The sequence below is a fragment of the Myodes glareolus genome, chromosome X (assembly GCF_982192425.1).
Source record: "Myodes glareolus chromosome X, mMyoGla1.1, whole genome shotgun sequence".
NCBI lineage: Eukaryota > Metazoa > Chordata > Mammalia > Rodentia > Cricetidae > Myodes > Myodes glareolus.
In genome coordinates, this window is record NC_142053.1 from 18932997 (window position 1) to 18953260 (window position 20264).

At 38.1% G+C, this 20264-nt stretch overlaps 1 protein-coding gene across 4 annotated transcripts in view; it reads right to left on the reverse strand.

Moving 5' to 3' along the window:
* Slc9a6 (solute carrier family 9 member A6) overlaps positions 1-20264 on the reverse strand; it is a 69980-nt gene that overhangs the window by 35026 nt on the left and 14690 nt on the right. For all 4 annotated transcript variants that reach the window (XM_087902797.1, XM_087902798.1, XM_048457626.3 and 1 more), the window contains 5 exons: positions 12188-12387; positions 9806-9883; positions 9422-9498; positions 9009-9121; positions 3019-3124 (listed from right to left, as the gene is read on the reverse strand). In XM_087902797.1, the coding sequence (XP_087758923.1) occupies positions 3019-3124; positions 9009-9121; positions 9422-9498; positions 9806-9883; positions 12188-12387 (574 nt within the window). The remainder of the gene's footprint in view (positions 1-3018; positions 3125-9008; positions 9122-9421; positions 9499-9805; positions 9884-12187; positions 12388-20264) is intronic.

A 20264-nucleotide genomic window follows, 5' to 3' on the forward strand; every position in this document is an offset into this window, starting at 1 on the left:
AAGCTGCAGCAGAGATGGCATGAGTTAATTCAGAAAGTTACTAGTGATGTATTACCCTTAAGAGAATTAAGAAATAAATGATTCAAATTGTTTTCTAGAAGGCTTTATTCACTCACAGAACCCAGTCTGAGAAAGGCTACAATAGAAGTATGGCCCTTTGTGAAAACATCCATGGGAAAGCTTTCTCTTGTAAACTAATTGCTTCATCACCAAGCTCAAATGTTTTCTATGTATTCATTTTTCTTAACACTGATCATATGCTAAAGTTACAGGAAATGGATTATTTTATTGATGAAAAATGTAAAATACAGTGAACAGCCATTTAAGATAGGACCAGAACAGAATTAAGATTTTTTTGGGAGGGGAGATTCTTAACTTATTAGAGCAAAAGGAGAGGAATGCTTATCAGTTGATGATTAAATTGTAAAGTAATTATCTGGGATAATCACTTAGGACTGGAGGTCTCAGGTGTACTTATATACTAGAAGTTTCAATGATCTTTATCATTTCATGTTTCTGAACTATATAAATTACAATTACACTATCCATCTGTTCTTCCTTTTATATAGAATACAACTTTTATTTTGCACCTATCATCATTGAAGGTACTCACATTCAGCATCAGCATCAATATTAGTTATAGCCATTAGGTTTCATTTCTTGATTTAATTATAAAAAATTCTGGCAATAGACACAGTGTTCTGGGATAATGGTCTGTACCCTGTCACTTGTATTTTGAATAAATGCTGATTGCCCAGTAGTCAAGCAGGAAGTAGAGGCAGGGAAACGAGAATTCTGGGAAGAGGGAAGTTTCAGTATTCAGTCATCATCCAGACACAGAAGAAGCCAAACACAAAGTGAGCAAGATGTGACTGCCTCGCTAAAAAAGGTACCAAGCCACGTGGCTAACACAGACAAGAATTATGGACTAATATAAGTTATAAGAATTAATAAGAAGGTGGCTGGAGAGATGGCTCAGAGGTAAAAAACACTGGCTACTCTTCCAGAGGTCCTGAGTTCAATTCCCAACAGCCACATGGTGGCGACCAACCATCTGTAATAAGATCTGGTGCCTTCTTCTGTACTGTAGGATACATGAAGGAAGAACCATGTATACATAATAAATAAAAATCTTTTAAAAAAAGAATTAATAAGAAGCCTGAGCTACTAGGCCAACCAGCTTTTGATTAATGTAAACCTCTGTGTGTTTATTTGGGACTAAACAGCTGTGGGACCAGGGAAGGAAGCAACACACATGGAGCATTCACAAAAAGGGATCTGGACTTTAAATACTGCTATCCAGCTCACCAAAGGGCTTAGTGTTATATATGTGAAAGGGTAATTTCTCACTGCCCAGTAACTCAAGAGTGGCAGTCAGCTTGTGCAAAACAGAGTTCATGACTTATGACTCTTTTAGAGCTAACAAAGTAGAAGCTAAGGGAAAAAATTAAAGTAATGAGAAACTGTGAAGGCCTTTTTCATCTTGCTCATGGCAAGTTTTAGTGTAAGGTAAGGGTGGCTGCCCACATGACTGTGTATGCCCTTAGTTAAGAGTGAGTTCCTCAGGGGTGCAGAATATCTTCCACCTACAAATACCTTATAACAACACATACAGCAACTTCTATAATTAGATAAAAGAAATTACTCATTCAACAATTATTATCAAGAAAAGTCAGGCAGTGGTGATGCACGCTTTTAATTTCAGCACCTGGGAGGCAGAGGCAGGTGGATCTTAGTGAGTTCAAGGCCAGTCTGATCTACAAAGTGAGTTCCAGGACAGCCAGGGCGGTTACACAGAGAAACCCTGTCTCCAAAAATATATATTAGTTTATTGGGAGGCTGTGAAGAAAGAGATATTCTCATATCATGGTGGTTGAAGTATAAAATGATACAATACTTTGACTGGCAACTAACCAATATTAAATAAAACTAAAATCACATTAATGCTTTAAAGTGACCACAAATCTCAGTCACTTCTAAGAATTTATTCTACCATATACCTAAACTTGTGCAAAATGAAGAAAGTTGTAGGTTAAACGCTACAGCTTCCTTTGGGAAAGTAAAGGAGTGAAAGTTCTTCAATAGCCAGCAGTAAGAGATTGAGAAAGAGAGAAAAAAAATTAGTGTGGATCACAAAGAATACCGCAAAGCTGCAAAGAATAAATTCTTTTGATATGAAAATAAAGCTAGAATACACCTATGTATACGCTACTTTCAAAATAAAAAATGGGTGCCTGGGGATCAGGCATGTGCAAGACTATAGGTTCAATCGCCAAAACTGCCAAAAATTAAAAATAAAAAAAAAACAGAAAAGAGAGGTTAAAAAACATCCCTATCTATGATTGAATTTAAAGAAATAGTAAATCATAAAAGAAACTTTTTATTAAACAGTTCTAGGAAGCTGCTATAAGGGTTAGAAAGTAAGAACAGAATTCCCCTTTTTTCTTCCCTTTCTATTTTTTTCTTACTTTAGTTTCTCAAGAGAATTTTCTGTGTAGCCGCTGCTGTTCTAGAACTAGTTCTGTAGACCAGGCTGGCCTCAAACTCACAGAGATCCTCCTGCCTCTGCCTCCTGAGTGCTGGGATTAAAGGCGTGTGTCACCACTGCCTGGCAAAGAACAGAATTTCTATACAAACCTTTTCATGCAGTTTGAAATTCAAAACTTAAGCCTAAGCAAAAAAGTATTTGTGTTTTAATGTTAAACAGATAATAAAATTACAGACATTAAAATGACAATTATGTAAATACATTACTAACAGAAAATAGTAGAAGGAACTTCCCTAAAATTTTTATAGGAATTATTTCTATATGATGGGAATATATATCAATTTTTCTTTCATTTTTTCCATGCATTTTTCCAAACTACCCATAAAACGCATTTTCCTGCCAGAGCAAGGTAAAAAGACTCATTGTTCCAAATATTTCTATTTATAATGTATTTTATTCAACAACTGAATTTCAGAAGCTAGTACCCTTGCATGTATTATTCAGAGTATAAAAAGAAAATCAACACTCACGAGGACAGCACTATGGCAACGGCATCATTGAGGACACTTTCGCCGAACAGAAGAGCATAGAGTTCAACATCAACTTGAAGCTCATGGAAGATGGCAAGGACAGTCACTAGTAGACAGAAAGAACCAGAATACTTAGACATCACAAACACAGCATCTGTCCCTCAACAGCTTTTAGATATTATTTCAAAATGCATGTTTTCCCTTCTAACGTTCTCTTACTGAATTACAGATTTGGTAATTTTCTGACAATATTTGCTCTTAATTGGCTTACATGCAACACCACCATTCTCAAAAACAACTGAAAATAATCTTGAAGGCCTGAGTTGCCCTATAGTCCTCATGTAAATTTGAAATCTGGTTTGTACATTTATTTTCTATAAAGAATATATTCAGACTTTCTTATAAATTAGCAATTAATCTTTAACAAAGAAGAAAATATGAAAAGTATCTCTTTCTGTAAACACCCTTTCTCCCTTGGAGCTTTACGACTCGCTTTTATTTAACCTGAAAATTGAAACCATACCAAGTTTAGTAAAGACCTAAGGAAATGAAAATGCAACTTTAGTTTTTTGGTTGGCATAAGATTTATGACCAGAATAACAACTGCCATACTTAACTGATGAAGAAGCCAACATAGCAGGATATTGCAGGGTAAGGATAGAAAGCACAATACTCCCGTCTTTGGGGAAGGCAATTATATTAGAACTTTTAGAAATCAGGTAAGATTGATATGATACATTGCAACTTTCATTCCTGGGTCATATATTGCTCACCCATTAAATAAGATCCAAGAAGATATGAAAAATTAATATAGCCAGAAACAATAGAGCATTTTCAAATAGGAAACATAAAAACAGAAAGTTTGTGTTTTAAAAGATATAATTTTTATTATAGAACACAGGAGTAGACATATCAAAGTGCACATAAGTCATACATCTACATATACATGCATGAATTTCTGAAAAGCAAAGAAAAACTGGGGGTCAGACTCGGTGGTTAAGAGCACTGACTCTTCTTCCAGGAAACAAGCTCTGTTCCCCGTACCCACATGGAGGCTTAAAACAGTCTCTAACACTGGTTCCAGGAGGCCTGACAACCCCTTCTGGCCTCCTCAAACACCAGGCAAGCATATGGTGCACAGACATTCATGCATGTAGAACACCCAAACATGCAAAATAAAGAAAAAAAATTAAACCCTTCAAAGAAAAAAAAATATTTGGAGGAGATTTTATTTTATTGTTTTAAGTGTGTATCTCGTTTGCATATACATCTGTGTACCATGTGAGTTGCTGGTACAAATGGAGGCCAGAAGAGGGCACTGAATCCTCTGGAACTGAATAATTGGTGCTGGGACTTGAGCCTGGGTCCTCTAGAAGAGCAACTAATGCTCTTAATTGTTGAGTCATCTCTCCACCCCCAAGAATAGTTTTTTATAAAGAAAACCAAAATAAAGAAAAAACAAAAAAAAAGAAAAAGGAGAAAAGATAGTTTTTTTAAATAAGTACTTTAATTAAAATATTTAAACAAAATCAATTAAATTTATAACAATATCCACAGAAAGATTGGCACCTATCACTGCCAGATAATATGTGGGGCACCTACTACTTGGTTGACTCATAAGATTTACATTATGTATCTTATTTGTTTATTTTTTCAAATTAAGTCAAAAGTGAGCTATCAAAACAGTGAGTCTGTCATTTGAAGTGAGAGAAATAAAGTTCATGGATAAGAATCAACATGAATTAAAATATATTGATGAAGCCTGAGATGGCTGGGACTCAAAATGCTCTTGACCTTCTTAGTTTCTAAAGTCCTCCACAGCTTTAAAAGGTATTGTGTTCACAGAGATTACAAAGCCACAAGTCACTGCAGAATGTAGAACAAAGGGAGAAGAATATAAAATTGGTTCCATGTGACTTGTTTGAGGGGGAAATGATAGAGTTGTAAATATAAACATAAAATTTACAAATTCAAAATTATTTCTTATATTTCAATATTTTATGTTTTCTGTAAGGATGTAATGTCAATAATTGCACCTTTCTACTTAATGATTCCACTTACTATGTAAATTTTAAGAAATATTTTTAATAAAAGATACTAGTATCTTAATCTACAAAAAAAAGAAAAAGGAGAGTGGAAAAATACTGTCTAATTTTGAATAGAGAATCTATGGCTCAAACTTCTAAAAAGATAATGCAAAATAATAGAACTAGAGAAATTACATAATCTAGAAAAGAAATTTGTCAAATTTTATATAAAGAAAAGATTATTGCTTGAGATGGGAAATACTTCAACTAAAACAAAAGCAGAAGGCTGAAGTAATGTCGCCTTAGAAAGGTCTACCTGAGGCCGCTGGCTTCTTGAAAAATATAAGGGGCCAGGCTCAGTGCAGTCTACAAAGAAACAATATAATATCAGTTTTTAAAAACATTAAACTACAACTAGGCATGCTGGCTCCTCCCTATAATTTCAGTACTCGTGAGACTGGGGTAGAAGGATTACCATTAGTTGGAGGCTAACTTGGGCTATGAGTATCCGCTCACCTTGAACTACATACAAAAAAAATCAAAATATTAAACTAAGGCAAATCTGGGTGGCACAACTTATAGTGCCAAATACTCAGAGGCTGAAGCAGGAAGGCACCACGTTTAAGGATGCCTGGGATAGAGAGTAAATTAAAGGCCAGCCTTGGGGACTTAGTAAGGCTCTGTATCAAAACTCAAAAATATGAGGGCTGGGACAATGGCTTAGTTAGTAAAGTACTTCTCATGAAAGCATGAAGACCTGAGTTTAAATCCTCAGCACCCACATGGAAAGGCACATAACAAGTACGCCTGTTATCCCAGTGCTGGGGAGGGAAAGACAGGAAGACCCTGGAGCTCACTGTCCACCCAGTCTACATTGGTGAGCTCCAGGTTCAATGAGAGATCCTGTCTCCAAAATCTAAGGTGGAAACAGATAGAGGAAGACACACACACACATGCACATATGTATACATATACTCACAGGAACACATGCACCACACATAAATCCAATACAAAATTAGTTAATTAATTAGCACCAAAGGGACTGGGGATATAGCTCCGCCATGGAGTGCTTGCCTAGTATACATGAGTCCCTACATTTCTTCTATCTTCAACACTACAAAAAATAAAAATACTAAACCATACAAATGTCTGTCTGAAATGACCCTCTGGGAACTCTTTTTGTTTATTCATTTGGCTTTTTAAATATTCATTTTGAATCAGTCTCACTAGATAGCCCAGGCTGGCCACAAGTTCTAGAACTTCTTGCCTCCACTTTCAAGTGTGGTGATTACAAGCATGTACCACTCTACCTAGTGAGCTCTAAGGAATCTTTCAGAATTATATCTAGCACATGGAACACATTTTCCCCCTTTCTATGATTCCCTGTGCTATCAGAGTTAAGAAAGGAATTCAAAGATAACCTTAGGACACGCGTTTCCATTCTGCTCTATGACAATTAAAGAAGATGATTAACTCACAAGGGCAAAAGTTGAAACAGAACAAACCTCTACCAAATCCTGACTAATAGTAAAAGAAAACTTTGACCCCAGGTTTTAAATCTTCAGTCTAAAGGATAGAGACATAGGTCAGTGACAAAGCACATGCCGACCATGAACAAGGCACCCAACACCAAACAAAGAGCAAAAACCCTTTAGTCTGCCCCTATGCTGGTCTTTCTTCCAATTTACTTTCATTACTGTCTGTTAATTGTACAAACTAATGGGTTTCACTATCATGTTTTCATATATATATGTGTGTGTGTGTGTGTGTGTGTATTTGTATACATATATATCTATATATAGATATAGATAATATACATTGATCACACTCCTCCCACTACCACTACTTGTCCTTCTAATAAGCTTGTTCCTCTCTTTCCAAATAACTCCCCTTCTACTTCCATGGTTTTTCTTTTTCTTTCTTTTTTTATTATTTTCTTGTTTTTACATCCTAACTAAAGCTTCCTCTCCCTCCCTTTCTCCATGGCCTGACACCCCTTTCCATGGTTTTTCTTTTTAAATTTTGTTTTATAAGCGAGCAAAAATATGTGAAATTTGTCTTTTTCAGTCTGGCTTATTTCACTTAACATGATTTCCGGTTCCACCCATTTTTCTGGAAATTACATAACTGCATTCTTTATGCAAAATAAAACTCCAAGGTGTATATGTATGCATCTATATGTACATGTCACACGTTCTTTAACATTTATTTGTAGATGGATACCCAGGCTGATTCTACAGCATGCTACTATGAATAGTACTACAATAAACATGGGTGTGCGGGTATCTCTGCAGTATGCTGATTTACATTCCTTAGACCTAAAGAGGGATATATCTGGATCATAAAGTAGTTCTAGCTTTAGGTTGTTTGTTTTGTAGGAACTCCCAAACTGATTTCCATAGTGGTTGAACTAATTTATATTTCTTATAAGTTAGGTATAATTTATAACTAATAAATTAGCTTATTTATTAAACTAATTTTAATAAATTAGTTTATTTTTAACTAATAAAATTAGAAAGCTTATTAGTTAAACTAAGTATTTAAGGTTCCCTTTTCTTGAGGCTCTTACTCTGTACCCCAAACCATCCTCACACTCAGCAATACACCTGTTTTACCTTCTCAAATGCTAGAATTACAGGCATGCGTCACCACATCCAGCAAGAGTTCTTCCACCCCATCCCATAGCTTCACCAACAGGTGTCTTTATTTGTTTCCCTGACGATAGACATCTTGACTGGGGTGAGAGGGAATCTCTGCAGTTTTGGTTTTCATTTTTCCAATGACTAAAATCGTTGAACATTTTTTAAAAATGTACTTATTGGCCATTTGCACATTTTTGAGGAGTATCTTATCAGTTCATCAAACAGCATAATTATTGGACTACTTATTCCTTTGGTTCAGAGCTTACTGAACTCTTTATATATTTTGGATGTTAACCCCAACCATTTCATTCCAAATTTTCTACAGATTCTTCACAGCTGTTAGTTTACCAATACACGTTTAATTTTTTAAAACTTCATTAGCAATTAAATTCATTAACTAACACAAATTCTTAGAGATTTCATAATGAAATCCAAAGAAGCAAGCTTTGTCAATAACAATTTTATAGCCATAAGGCCAATTTTGTGAAAAGCATTTTTTAATATTGAAACTACTCCTATCAGCATAGCTGCCGTATAGTAGCCATTTTAAAGCTGCTTTTCTTATTTAGGCATGGCAGTTTCTGCCTGCAATCACAGCATGTGCAATGCCAATGTAGGGGACTGTCAGGAATTTGAGGCCAGCCTAGGCCTCGGTGAGGCCCTGTAGCAAAAAAACAAAAAGCAGTAGAGTGCATGCCAAGGATGCACATAGCCCTGTGTTTGCTCCCCAGTGCTGCATAAACCAGCCGCGGTGGCACACTCCAATAAACCCAGTGCTAAGGAAACAAGGAACCGAAGACAAGTTCAAGGTCAGAAGCTCAAGCTTATCTAGATTATCTTTGGCTACCTAGTGAGTTACAGGTCAGCTTGTCAGCCTGAGCTATGTGAGACCCTGTCTCAATAAACAGACAAACAAAAGTCCAAATTCTTTTCTACTGTAAAATGCAGACAGAAGATTTTCAGAGAAATGGTTGCCTAGAAATGCAAAAGGAAGCATATAATCAATTTTAAAAACTATAACCTAGCTTTTCTTTTGTTATATTCAATCACTAGGAAATGAAAACCAATTTAAATTTCTGAAGAAAATATTTAATAGCTCTAATAAGAACAGCATCAATTTGTGAACCAGTTATAGCAAATGTAATAAAAAATAAAACAACCAAATATGTGCTTAAACCAAAAGGAATGAAGAAATTTTTATTCCTCCACAATTGGAAAGCATAGTGCGAATCCTTATTCTACACCTCAAAGGCATATCCACACAGGCTTTGACTGGAAACAGTGCAAACTGAAGCATTTCAGCTCCATTCCAACAACATACCTGGGTCTGTGGCTGATACAATGGCACCAAACAGCAAGCAATCTGTAAAGTAAAAATCTCCCGCAAGCTGTCCAGTCACTTTCATCAGGGTTACACAGCCATACATTATGGACCTGTCCAAAAAACACATTCCTATATTAAAAAAATACCAACTACTAAAGAAATTAGAATAAAAGAAGGATAAGAAAAGGAATCTACTATAATACTCTGTGATTAATCCTGGGTTGAATTAACAAGTAGTTAAATATGGCTACTACTTTAGGTTTGAGGAAAAGTCAAAAAACTTATTACTAATAAGTACCACAAAAGTTCTCAAAAGACATTTGAGATTACAATAACACATAAACACAAGTCAAAGGGTATTCTTTTAGGAAATCTGAAGCCTAAAAGATATTTCAAGCTTCAAATCTTACCCAATAACGAAACAAGAAATCGCTGTTCCAAGAAAGGCATATGCTAAGATAGACCCAAGGTTCCGGAAGAAATGTCTCTGACAAAAAAGAAGTTAAGCTCTGTTAGAATATCTACCAAGAATTGAGAAAGAACATTTTTCTATTGTACTTTGCTATGCTAATATTAAAAGCATCGTTCTCTAGAAGAAGCCAATCAGAGAAAGCATTCTGGTACTGGCATAAATTTCAACATTTCAAAAAGAAGGAGAAAAGGAAGGAGAACTTGGAAGACATGGCCTATTTCTGAACTGGAAAGTATTAAAAACTGTATGGGACATTTAAGACCTATCAAAGCACGGGAAAGTTAAGGCTAGTTAAACCAGAGGAAATGCAAAAAGCACTTACCCTTTTCAGACTGTAACCTGCGTAAAATATGATAGGAGGAAGCAGTATGTTGAAAAAGACTTCCGGGTCAAAAGTAACCTGTTAAAATACAGAACTCTTTGAGATTATTTCCTTCAGAATATCTCACTACACTATCAAACTATTGAAAGGAAAAGATTCAAGGTTAAAATGGTTAACAGCAGAAAGCTTCTGTGTCAGCTTCAAAACATTTCATGTAGGAGTTTAAATTTGCAATTCTCTGCTGTTGAACACTTTATTTATTGACCATTTGCACTTCTTCTGTTGATAACTATTCACTTCATTAGCACATTTATTAACTGGATAGATTTTAGAGGATTTTTATGATTCTTTGCTTATTCTAGATTTTAACATACTAATTCATGTGCATTTGGCAAAGATTCTTTTCTCATTTAGCAATCTTTCTCTTCACTGTGTGTGTGTGTGTGTGTGTGTGTGTGTGTGTGTGTGCATGTGTGTGTATGTGTGTGCATGTAGAGGGCAATAAGAGTGGGAGACAAATTAGAGCCAAGTATAATGACACATACATATGAAAATGACATAATAAAACCCATTATTTTATATGCTAACTTAAAAGTAAACAGTCCAGATAGGGAATCTAATACTTCCATGTTTTAGGCACATAAATTTTGTGTTACAGGATAGCTATTGTCCTACTTTTCAATAAAATTTTAGGGTGATAATGCTAAAATAATGAGTTATACCATTTCTATGGAAACTGGACAAAAATATTACATTAAAATTCTTAGCAGAACACAAATAATACACACCTGTAATCCCTAAATATTGGGAAGGATCTGAGGCAGGATAATTGCTATGAGTTCAAAGTCAGCCTGAACTACTTAGTAATAGACCAGCAAAAGCCACATAGCATGTCTCTGTCTCAAAAAAAAAAAATTTAAATCTTAAAAAGTAGAAAAAGCATAAATATATTTTTACTTTATATAAAAGAGCCTAAATTCAGAAACAGAATTCAGAGCTACACTTATCACTGACTAAAGGAAACTGATTACACAGGGAATCTCTATAAAAGCTACATAATAGTATAATTAGTTAAAACTTTTTATACAACTCAAAATTTTCAGTCCTCACAGTACACTCATTTTAAAACCTACTTGTTTTAACAATGCAGATGGCCCTTTATGTTCTGAAGGTTACAGAAGAATTTGATATGAATGCAATGCAGCTATCCACTTAACCATAAAATTTTTAAGGACTGGACTTTTCCATAGCTGCTAAGTACTCTGGTTGCAAAGTTAAGTTTGTGGGTTTTTTTAACCATTACAGATAGGAACTGTGGTGATTTGAAAGAAAATGGCCCCTTATAGGCTTACAGGAAGTAACATTAGGAGGTGTGGCCCTGCCGGAGTAGGTGTGGCTTTGTTGGAGGAAGTGTGTTACTGGGGTGGGTTTTGAGGTCTCATGCTCAAGGCAGTCCTGGTGTCTCTCCCTTCCCGCAGCCTGCCCATCCTGATGTAGAACTCTCAGCTCCTTCTCCAGCACCACATCCACCTGCACACTGCCATGTTTCCCTCATGATGATAATAGACTAAACTTTGGAACTGTAAGCCATCCCTGAGTAAATGTTCTCCTTTATGAGCTGCCAAAGTTATGGTGTCTCTTCACAGCAATAGAAACCCTAAGACAGGAACACAATCAAGAGACCATAAAAATCAAGTACTGCTAACTAGAAGACAGGAGACAAAGGGTGGGTGAAAACAGATCAATCTGTGAAGTGGTACTGAGCAGCTTCAGAGAAACTGAGCAGAACACAAGCAAGCATTTCCAGGAATCTTGAGCTGATGCGATTGCAACCCAACCTCCCATAGAAAGTACAGTAACTGAAGCTCTTACTAGGGCCCCGGAAGTTGAACCCAATGTATTAATGTACCCTAAAGCAATAGGGCCATCTGCAAATTGAAGAAATGCTTACATATTCTTCTGAAGTCAGGTCCTGACCACTGTCAGTTATAAAAACATTATATAGAGAGTATAAATAAAGAGAGTTATAGATTTTGGCCTTAATCATGAAAATAAAACATAGACAGGTTTACCCCCTAACAGCATGATATTTAGTAACAGGTTTTATTACATTTAAAAGTTAATTATTATTTTAAATATTAAAAAATTACAGCTAGGCATAGTGGCACAAGCTGAGAGGTAGGTAGTGCATGTATATGTCTCCAAGGAGACAGGGACAGGAGGACTGACTGCTACAAGTTCTAGGGCAGCACACAAGTTAAACTGCCTCAAAATAAAAAAATTAATAAAATAAAATGGGTCATCATTTTTCTTAAGATTCATCTAGTTGTTCATTACACACTTTTTCAAAAACCCAAACATCCCCTTCAACTAAAAACTTACCTTCCTAAGCATCTCGTTATCTTGAACATTGTTGAGTTCATGTGAGCTAATCTCTCCTTTCAGCATATACTCGTAAAATTTTCCACTGACATTGACCAACAACGTAGTTGGACTTGACTGCACTTCACAGCTCAGGGTGACATTATTCACGTCACTGGGAACATGAATGCCGTACCGAAGCACAAGCCCCACCAAAACACCTGGAAATGAAAGAACCCCATCAGCTCCTCATGCAGACAGAAAGTGCTTATTTGTACCCAACACATATCTCTGGATTAAGAACAGAAAATTTCTGATGAGAGTCCATGGAGGATCAGAACTAATTTTTAAACCAAATGCTATTACAGTTTAAAGTACTACTGAATTCACATGTCTAAGAGTTCAATTTTCTCATAATCGAGTAGGCCAGAAGGCAAAATTTGCCCTAGATTAACAGCACAGACTGCTACACTTCTCAGTCACTACATACATAACCAATATGGAAAGGGACTAACTGAGAGAATATCTTCAAATCGTCTCCAACAGATTGTGCTCTCCGGGGTGTCAAGTTGACAGTGCACTCATACTGGAAAGGTATACTTTTGAAGCCTGGCAAATTTGATGCACACCTATAATCCTAGCACTCAAGAGGCTGAGGAAAGACTGGGTTCAAACCTGCCTGGGCTACATGGTGAGCTCCTGGACATGAGACCCTATTTCCAAACAAGAAGGACAAAACAAAGTGTTTCTTTAGTGCTACTCCTTGGTTTTAAGTCCAAGACCATAAAAATGTGGTTTTTTTTTAAAACCCTCAACCATCAATGAACAAAGTTAAGCAGTGTTTTCTCCCCCCCTCCTTTTTTTGAGGCAGGGTTTCATCTGTAGCTTTGGAGTCTGTCCTGGAACTAGTTCTTGTAGACCAGGCTGGTCTTGAATTCACAGAAATCTGCCTGCCTCTGCCTCCCAAGTGCTGGGATTAAAGGCGTGTGTCACCACCACCTGCATTAATTAACAAGGTAAACATATATATATTCCCTGTGTTATTTTCAAAGCACACACACATAGGAGATCAAGTAATATATATTTAATAAACGGCAAAGTGAATATATTGTTTATAAATTGGTTGAATTCTTCTACTATTGAAATGTCAGAATTAAAGTTTAAAATACCCACCTCCAAATCAATACATCAAAGAAAAGTCCTGATTCTGGTCCTATGTGATCAGCATACAGGTTTTACTCCTACGCATATTCAGATACACATAATTCTCTGGGTTCTATAAAACTGTACTGATAAACTGCAATGTTTAATAACAGTTTTACTGAGACATAATTCTAATGCTATAAGGCTTAGTCTTTTGAGCACAATTCAATGGTCTTTAGTATATTCACAAATTATATATTCACAAAGTGTAACTCAATCACCACTAATTCCAGAACATTTTCAATGCCGCCAAAATTTTAGAATACTCCCTACTCCCCTATCCTCAAACTCTAGCCTTTTGGTTCTTTTTACCTTTTAAAAATTTGAGTATGTATAGATGTGTACACACATACATGCATGCACATATATGGACATCTGTGTAGTAGAGATTAACATTGGGCGTCTTCCTTAATCAATCTTCTATTGTTTGAGACAGGGACTTTCCCTGAGCCTACACCTTACTGATTTTGGCTAGACTAGGTGGCCAGTGAGCTCCAGAGACCTACCTATCTCTGCTCCCCTGCCTGCTGCAGAGCTGTACTTGAACACACATGCCACCATGTCTGCTGTCCTTGGGTGAGGGTCCAAACTCAAGTTCTCATGCTTTTACAGTAAGTAGTTTATGACTAATTTATCTCTCTAGACCTATAAGCTCCAGCCCTTAGAAGTCAAAAATCTACTTTTCATCTCTCTACATTTGCCTATAGTGGACATTTCATATAAATGCAATCTTACAATGTATGACTGGTATGTGAGAATTGTATTCTGTCAATCATATTTTAATAAAACACTGATTGGCCAGGCAAGCAGTATAGGCGGGAAAGCCAGACAGGAAGTAGGGGTGGAGCAAAGAGACTGGGAGTATTCTGGGAAACAGGAAGCTCCCTCCGCCATTCCTGCACAGACCACCGAAGAGGCAGCATGTAACTTGCCCAGCTGAGAAAGGTACTGAGCCATGTGGCTAATGTAGATAAGGATAATGGGGTAACATAAGTTATAAGAGCTAATAAGAAGCCTGACCTAATGGGCCAATCAGCTTTATAACTTATAGAGATCTCTGTGTGATTGATTTTCTCTGGGACTTACCGGCTGTGGGGTACCGGGTAGGACAGAAACCCCAACAAGCCAGCCTTCATGTTACATATGACCTCTTGTGCTAGCTTCTTTCACTTAGTATATAATATTTGGACATTCACCTTTGTTGTAGAATATATCAAACTTCATTTATATGGCAAATTAATATTTATATATGTATATACCTCAACTACACACTGAACCCATACTTCTGGAACATTCTTTAAGGCCAAGAGTCATAGTGCTAACTACACTTTACCTTCTCATGGTCTTTTATTGTGACTGGTCACCCATTCATTTAAGATGCAAACTGCTAACTTAAGCAAGATACATCCCCAGGGTTCACAGAAGAAAATAATGTCCATTTCAAAGAGTTCTCAGTCCAGTTTAAAAAAAAACAATTTTAACAATTTTAATGTAACACACCCATACACAAGATGCCTTAAATTAACTAAGTCTAAGGGAATAGGACATTAGAGGGTTTTCCAGCAATGTCACCTAAGTAACTAATATCATTACCAGGTAGAGGTATAGTAGAATATATATCCGCTCAAGGAATAACAGAACATGACTGATAAGAGTAATCGCAAGGTGTTTCAGTGTGGCTCCATTATGAGCTGACAAGAGGTGAAGTCCGGAAGATCTGCAGGGACTAAATCATAAACAACAGGTGTGCTGAAAAGGGGGGTTGAACTTTAATGCCCTGAAGTAAAAAGAAATCACTGAAGAGCCCTAAGTGTGAGCTTGACATTAGTGTTCTATTTTAAAAGCTTGGTCTAGACTCGAGAGGGTCTAAATGGCTGTCTAGGTGAACACTGCAATCATTAGGCAATAAGAGCTTTGGACCTCATCTAAGAGAGTAATGCCAGAAGTGGGGGTTGTTGGAAGATAGTATGTTTTAGAGAGCTTTGGTGGCTGAGTAGAATAGGCTAGGGAAAATGAGATGAAAGACTAGAGGAGCTTTAATGGACTTGACAATGAGGTGGTTATGCTGGCCTGAGCATCCAGATGGAAAACAAAGCTATTTAACGAAGTGGGAACACACGGAGAGAATGGATATACAGGGGTGAAAGTCCAAGTTTGTTTTTAAAATACTTTTATTTGTATGTGCACATCTGTCTGTCACACATGCACAGGTGCCCACAGCGGACCAGAGGAAGGCATCAAGTGCCCTGGAGCCGTAGTGTCAACAGTTGGGAGAAGCCTGATATGGTTGCTGGGAGGAGCAAGTGCTCTGAAGAGGAGCAAGTGCCATTAACTGCTGGGCGCCTCTCCCGCCCCAAGTTTAGTTTCAAACATGCTGAGTTTCATCTGAGGATGTGGAGTCTAGAGCACACGTAGAGAACCTCAACTTAGTGACCAGTTAGTAAAGTTTGGGTACATATATGACATGACCAACTGAGAGCAAAACGTACGGGAAGAAGGCTACAGCTGTCAGTCCTGGGTTTGATCCGCTAACAACCACCATGGAGGGGCCAATAGGAACCGATAAACTGATAATGAACCTAAGGAGGAAAACCAAAGGAATAGGAAGAAATACATGGTGGCTAAAAATTCAGGAAGAAGCAGAAATTTTTATTTTTTGAGGAAATGACGAAAATTATCAATTACTACAGTAATGTTAAATAATTAAGGAGTGAGAAATCTCCTCTGGGTTTAGCAACCAGGAAGGTATGGGTCGCCTTGGTAAGAAGCCAGACCAGAGTAGGGAGGAATGAAACAGAATCAGGGGGATGTACAGAGGATCATTGTATCACTCAACTCTTCAGAGGCTTTCTTCTGGCATCAGATGGGAATTAACGCTGAGATCCGCAAACAGACAATGTGAAGAGAGTAAGGGACTGTGGAGCACTGAGCACTAATGGGATGTCTCTATCAGACCTCGCCCTACGGGCTCAGAGACCTATGCAGAAAGATTGTAAGAGCGGGAGGTGGCAGATGACTCCACGCAAACAGCATCTTGTATACACACTAACAGCTACTCATGAACTCAGAGACCAGGACAGCAGGCACGAGTCCTGCACCAGCTCAAAGCAGACAAAATCCTAACACTGGGAAAGAGAAGTGGACACACAGTCTCACCCAACCAAGAAGCTATTTGCAACTGATCCCTGCTGGGAAGGGGAAATCAGTTTCCTCCAGTGAGTGTCACTGAGCCATCAACCACACTGAGGGCAGGCCCCATGCCCAGGAGTAGTTAACCAACCCAAAATAGACTAAGTGTTTCATTTTTTAGGTGGGGCAGACTGCTTCATTTTTTTTTCTAATCTTACTGGGTTTTTCTGTATTTGTTTTGATTTTTTTCTTCTTCTTCTGAGTGAGTGAGAACACAAAGCTGGGAGAGTAGGGAGCGGGGATCTCAGAGGAGTTCAGGAAAAAGAAATAAGATCAAAATATATTACATGAAAAAAATTAAGTAAAAAAAGAAACAGGGCTGTAAAAGCAGCAGCTGGTAGGGAAAGGGGCGGAGAAAATATGACAGGCCCTTACAGTTACCTCACAGCCACCACGTGTGCTTGTTAAAGGAAGCAACAGTGATGAACTGCTGAGCGGCACAATATCAATCTGAAAAATATTTGCCAATGCTCAGATCTGAAATGAAGATTCACTTTAAAAGCCCCTGCCTCTCCTGGATTGGTGGGGCGTATCTTGCAGCAAGAGCAACCAGCAGTGCAAAGTGCTGAGTTTAAAGCCCAGCACCATATTAATACAAAACAGTGGTACAAAAACAACTGGGCGTGGTGGAGCACACTGGAAGGCAGGATCTTGAGTTTAGACAAACCTCTATACGATGAAAGAAAGAAAGCAGGGAAAGAGACTGAGCCACAGGACAGGGAAGATTGAAGGAGAAGGGGCCAGAGAAAGGACCAAGAAAGATGAGAACGAATGTCATGACTGGTTACCAGCAATCCTTGATAGCCATAACCAGGAGGGAAGAAAGGCTGCATCCATGTAGTTCTTCTGTGTAGGTGACACAGAGACAACCATTCTCTCCTATCACAAAAGACCTGGAAACGAGGGGCTCAGTAAAAGTTAGCCCTTTGCTTTTACACGTTAAAAGATCACTATTTAGCTACTGTAAATATTACCAACAGAAGCATAAATTCTTTACAATGCAAGGAAGAGTGTCCACTGGCTCCTCTGCATGCCTGAACCCACACTGAAATAGCAGGTGCCCTGATTAAGCACTTGGGCAGATTTAAAACACACACCTTGGACAATAAAACAACAGCATAGAGAACAATTACTTATGCTGGAAACAAGACATGCATTCATTATAGTAGATGGAAAACGGGAATTTCTCTGGAAAAAGTTGACAGATCAACTAAATTCGAGTTCTTTAAAAGGTCAAATCCTAATCATGGGATTAAAGCAATTCCCAGTAAAGAGGACAGTCACAAAAGAGTGCTTTGTCTGGAAGATAAGGCAGAAACGGCTACCATCCTACACATATGGAGGAACAGAATATATTGCTATTATAAAATTTAAATTAATAACAGGTGACGAGAGCAGTTTTCACAAACAGAAGCCTAGCCTTCCTATGCATTCACGATCTGCTTGTGCTGAAAGTGCTCCCAGGGATAAGGAACCTGACCGACCCACTGTCGGCTTCTCTAGTTAATACAACATGGCTTCCTCAGCAGCCCCAGCCCAGTCTCCCTGCCTACTGTACCTGAAAAATTTTGCTGCTGAAAAGTATGGGAGTAATATCACTGAAGAACGAAGTGTAGTCAGAGCCGACAACACTTTCTACACCTTCAGAAGTGTTTGGGGACAGCAAGATGGCTCAGCTGCTAAAAGAGTTTGCCACAGAAGCCTGATGATCCGAGTTCAATCACTGGAAAACTGACTCCACAAAGTTACCTCTTACCTCCAAATGCACTGTGTCGTATGCATGAACGCACTCACCAACACATAATGCAAACATGCACACTCACCAATAATAATAAAAACGTTTAAATAATAATAATAATAATAATAATAATAATAAAGTCCTGTAGTCCCAGGACTCAAGAGACAGAGAAAGAATTACAGCAAGTCTGAGACTAGTTGGGGCTAATCAGTGAGAACTTGTCTCAAAATAAAAAGGAAAAAGAGGATTTTGAAGGTGTAGTTCAATGACAGGATGCTTATTCTAGCATGACCAGGGCCTCCTACTGAAAGTGAGTATGCGTTCATAAAATCATCAGTAACTTGTTTCAAAACTGCTGCTAGAGAAGGCTGGAGAGGTGGCTAAGTGGTTTAAGAGCACTGCTTCTCAGGCAGAGAGCCCACGATTGATTCCGAGAAGCCACATGGAGGCTCACAACCATCCGGAACTCCAGCTCCAGGGGATCTCATACGATCTTTAGCCTCTGAGGGCAATGAATGCATGTGCTACATAGACAGACATGCAGACAAAACATTCATATAATAAAAAATAAAATCTTTTAAGAGAATATTGTTAATTCTGTAACAATGGTTGACTGAATTTCAAGACAGCAAAGAAAGTCAAAGCTTTTACTGACATTTGTTGTGATTTATTGGCTAAAAAAGGGAGGGGGTGGCTGTTAAACCAGATAGACTCTTTGAATCCTGACTCAACATATAATATCAAGCAGATCATTTACCCTCTCTGAGGCTTAATTTCCTCAACTGTAAAATGAGAAAGATAATAGTACCCATATGACAGAGGTGCTATGAGGTTTAAATGAGATGCTACTTAAACGTGAATAATACAGTCTAACACACTGTAATGCTCAATAAACACTAGCTATTTAGTTACTAGACTGTACTACTTTGAGGGCAGGGAATGTGGCACCTACCTACCTTTCTCATCATACGCCATCCATCACAGACATCGAATAAAGGTTTACTGATAGAGTAATAGTTAATCTTAGGACTTAACTAAACAAGATTCCCTAACGCAAACCAAATATTTTTTTGTCATTTGCTTCTTATTTGTAAGCACATGCAGTGAGTGATCGCTTTTCAGACTTAATTAACTAGCTCAACAATGTCTACGAACAGTGACTCACTCTACAGCTTCCTAAGAAAACTAGCCCAGTGAACAAAGCACGTGGGAGCATTGATGCTGTGTTTGCAGGGGGTGGGGAGAAGGCTCAGTTGGCAATGCACTTGCCATGTAAGCACAGGAATCTGAGTCGGGATCCCAAGAACCCACGTAAAAACAGGGTTACAGCAGAGTGCCTCTGTAATCCCGGTGTTACGGACATGGTAATGGGAAGATTCATAGGGGTTTGCTGGCCGGTTAGTCTAGACAGATCCATAAACTCTGGGTTTGGTGAGAAGCTCTGTCTCAAAAAAATAAGGCGGACGGCGACTGAGGAAGCCACCCAATGTTGAGCTCTGTTTTTCACGACGCACCTCCACATGCACACACAAAGGAGCCTAGGGTGTTTTGTTTTTTGTTTTTGTTTGTTTGGTTTTTGAGACAGAATTTCTCCATGTAGCCCTGGTTATCCTGGCACTCACTCTGTAGACCAGGCTGGCCTCAAACTCATAAGAGATCCACCTGCCTCTGCCTCCTGAGTGCTGGGATTAAAGGTGTGCACCACCACCTGGCTAAGAATCTGTTTTCGAGACAGGGTTTCGCTGTAGCTATCAAGTCTGTCCTGGAACTAGCTCTTGTAGATCAGGTTGGCCTTGCTTGAATCCACAGAGATCTGCCTGCCTCTCCCTCCTGAGTGCTGGGATTAAAGGCCCACACCACCACCGCCCAGCTGCTAGAGCAATTATTAATCTATATTGCAGTCTAGAAACTGACCACATAATTGGCTTAAGTTTACTTTCCGTTTGGCTGTTTTAAGATAGGGTCTCG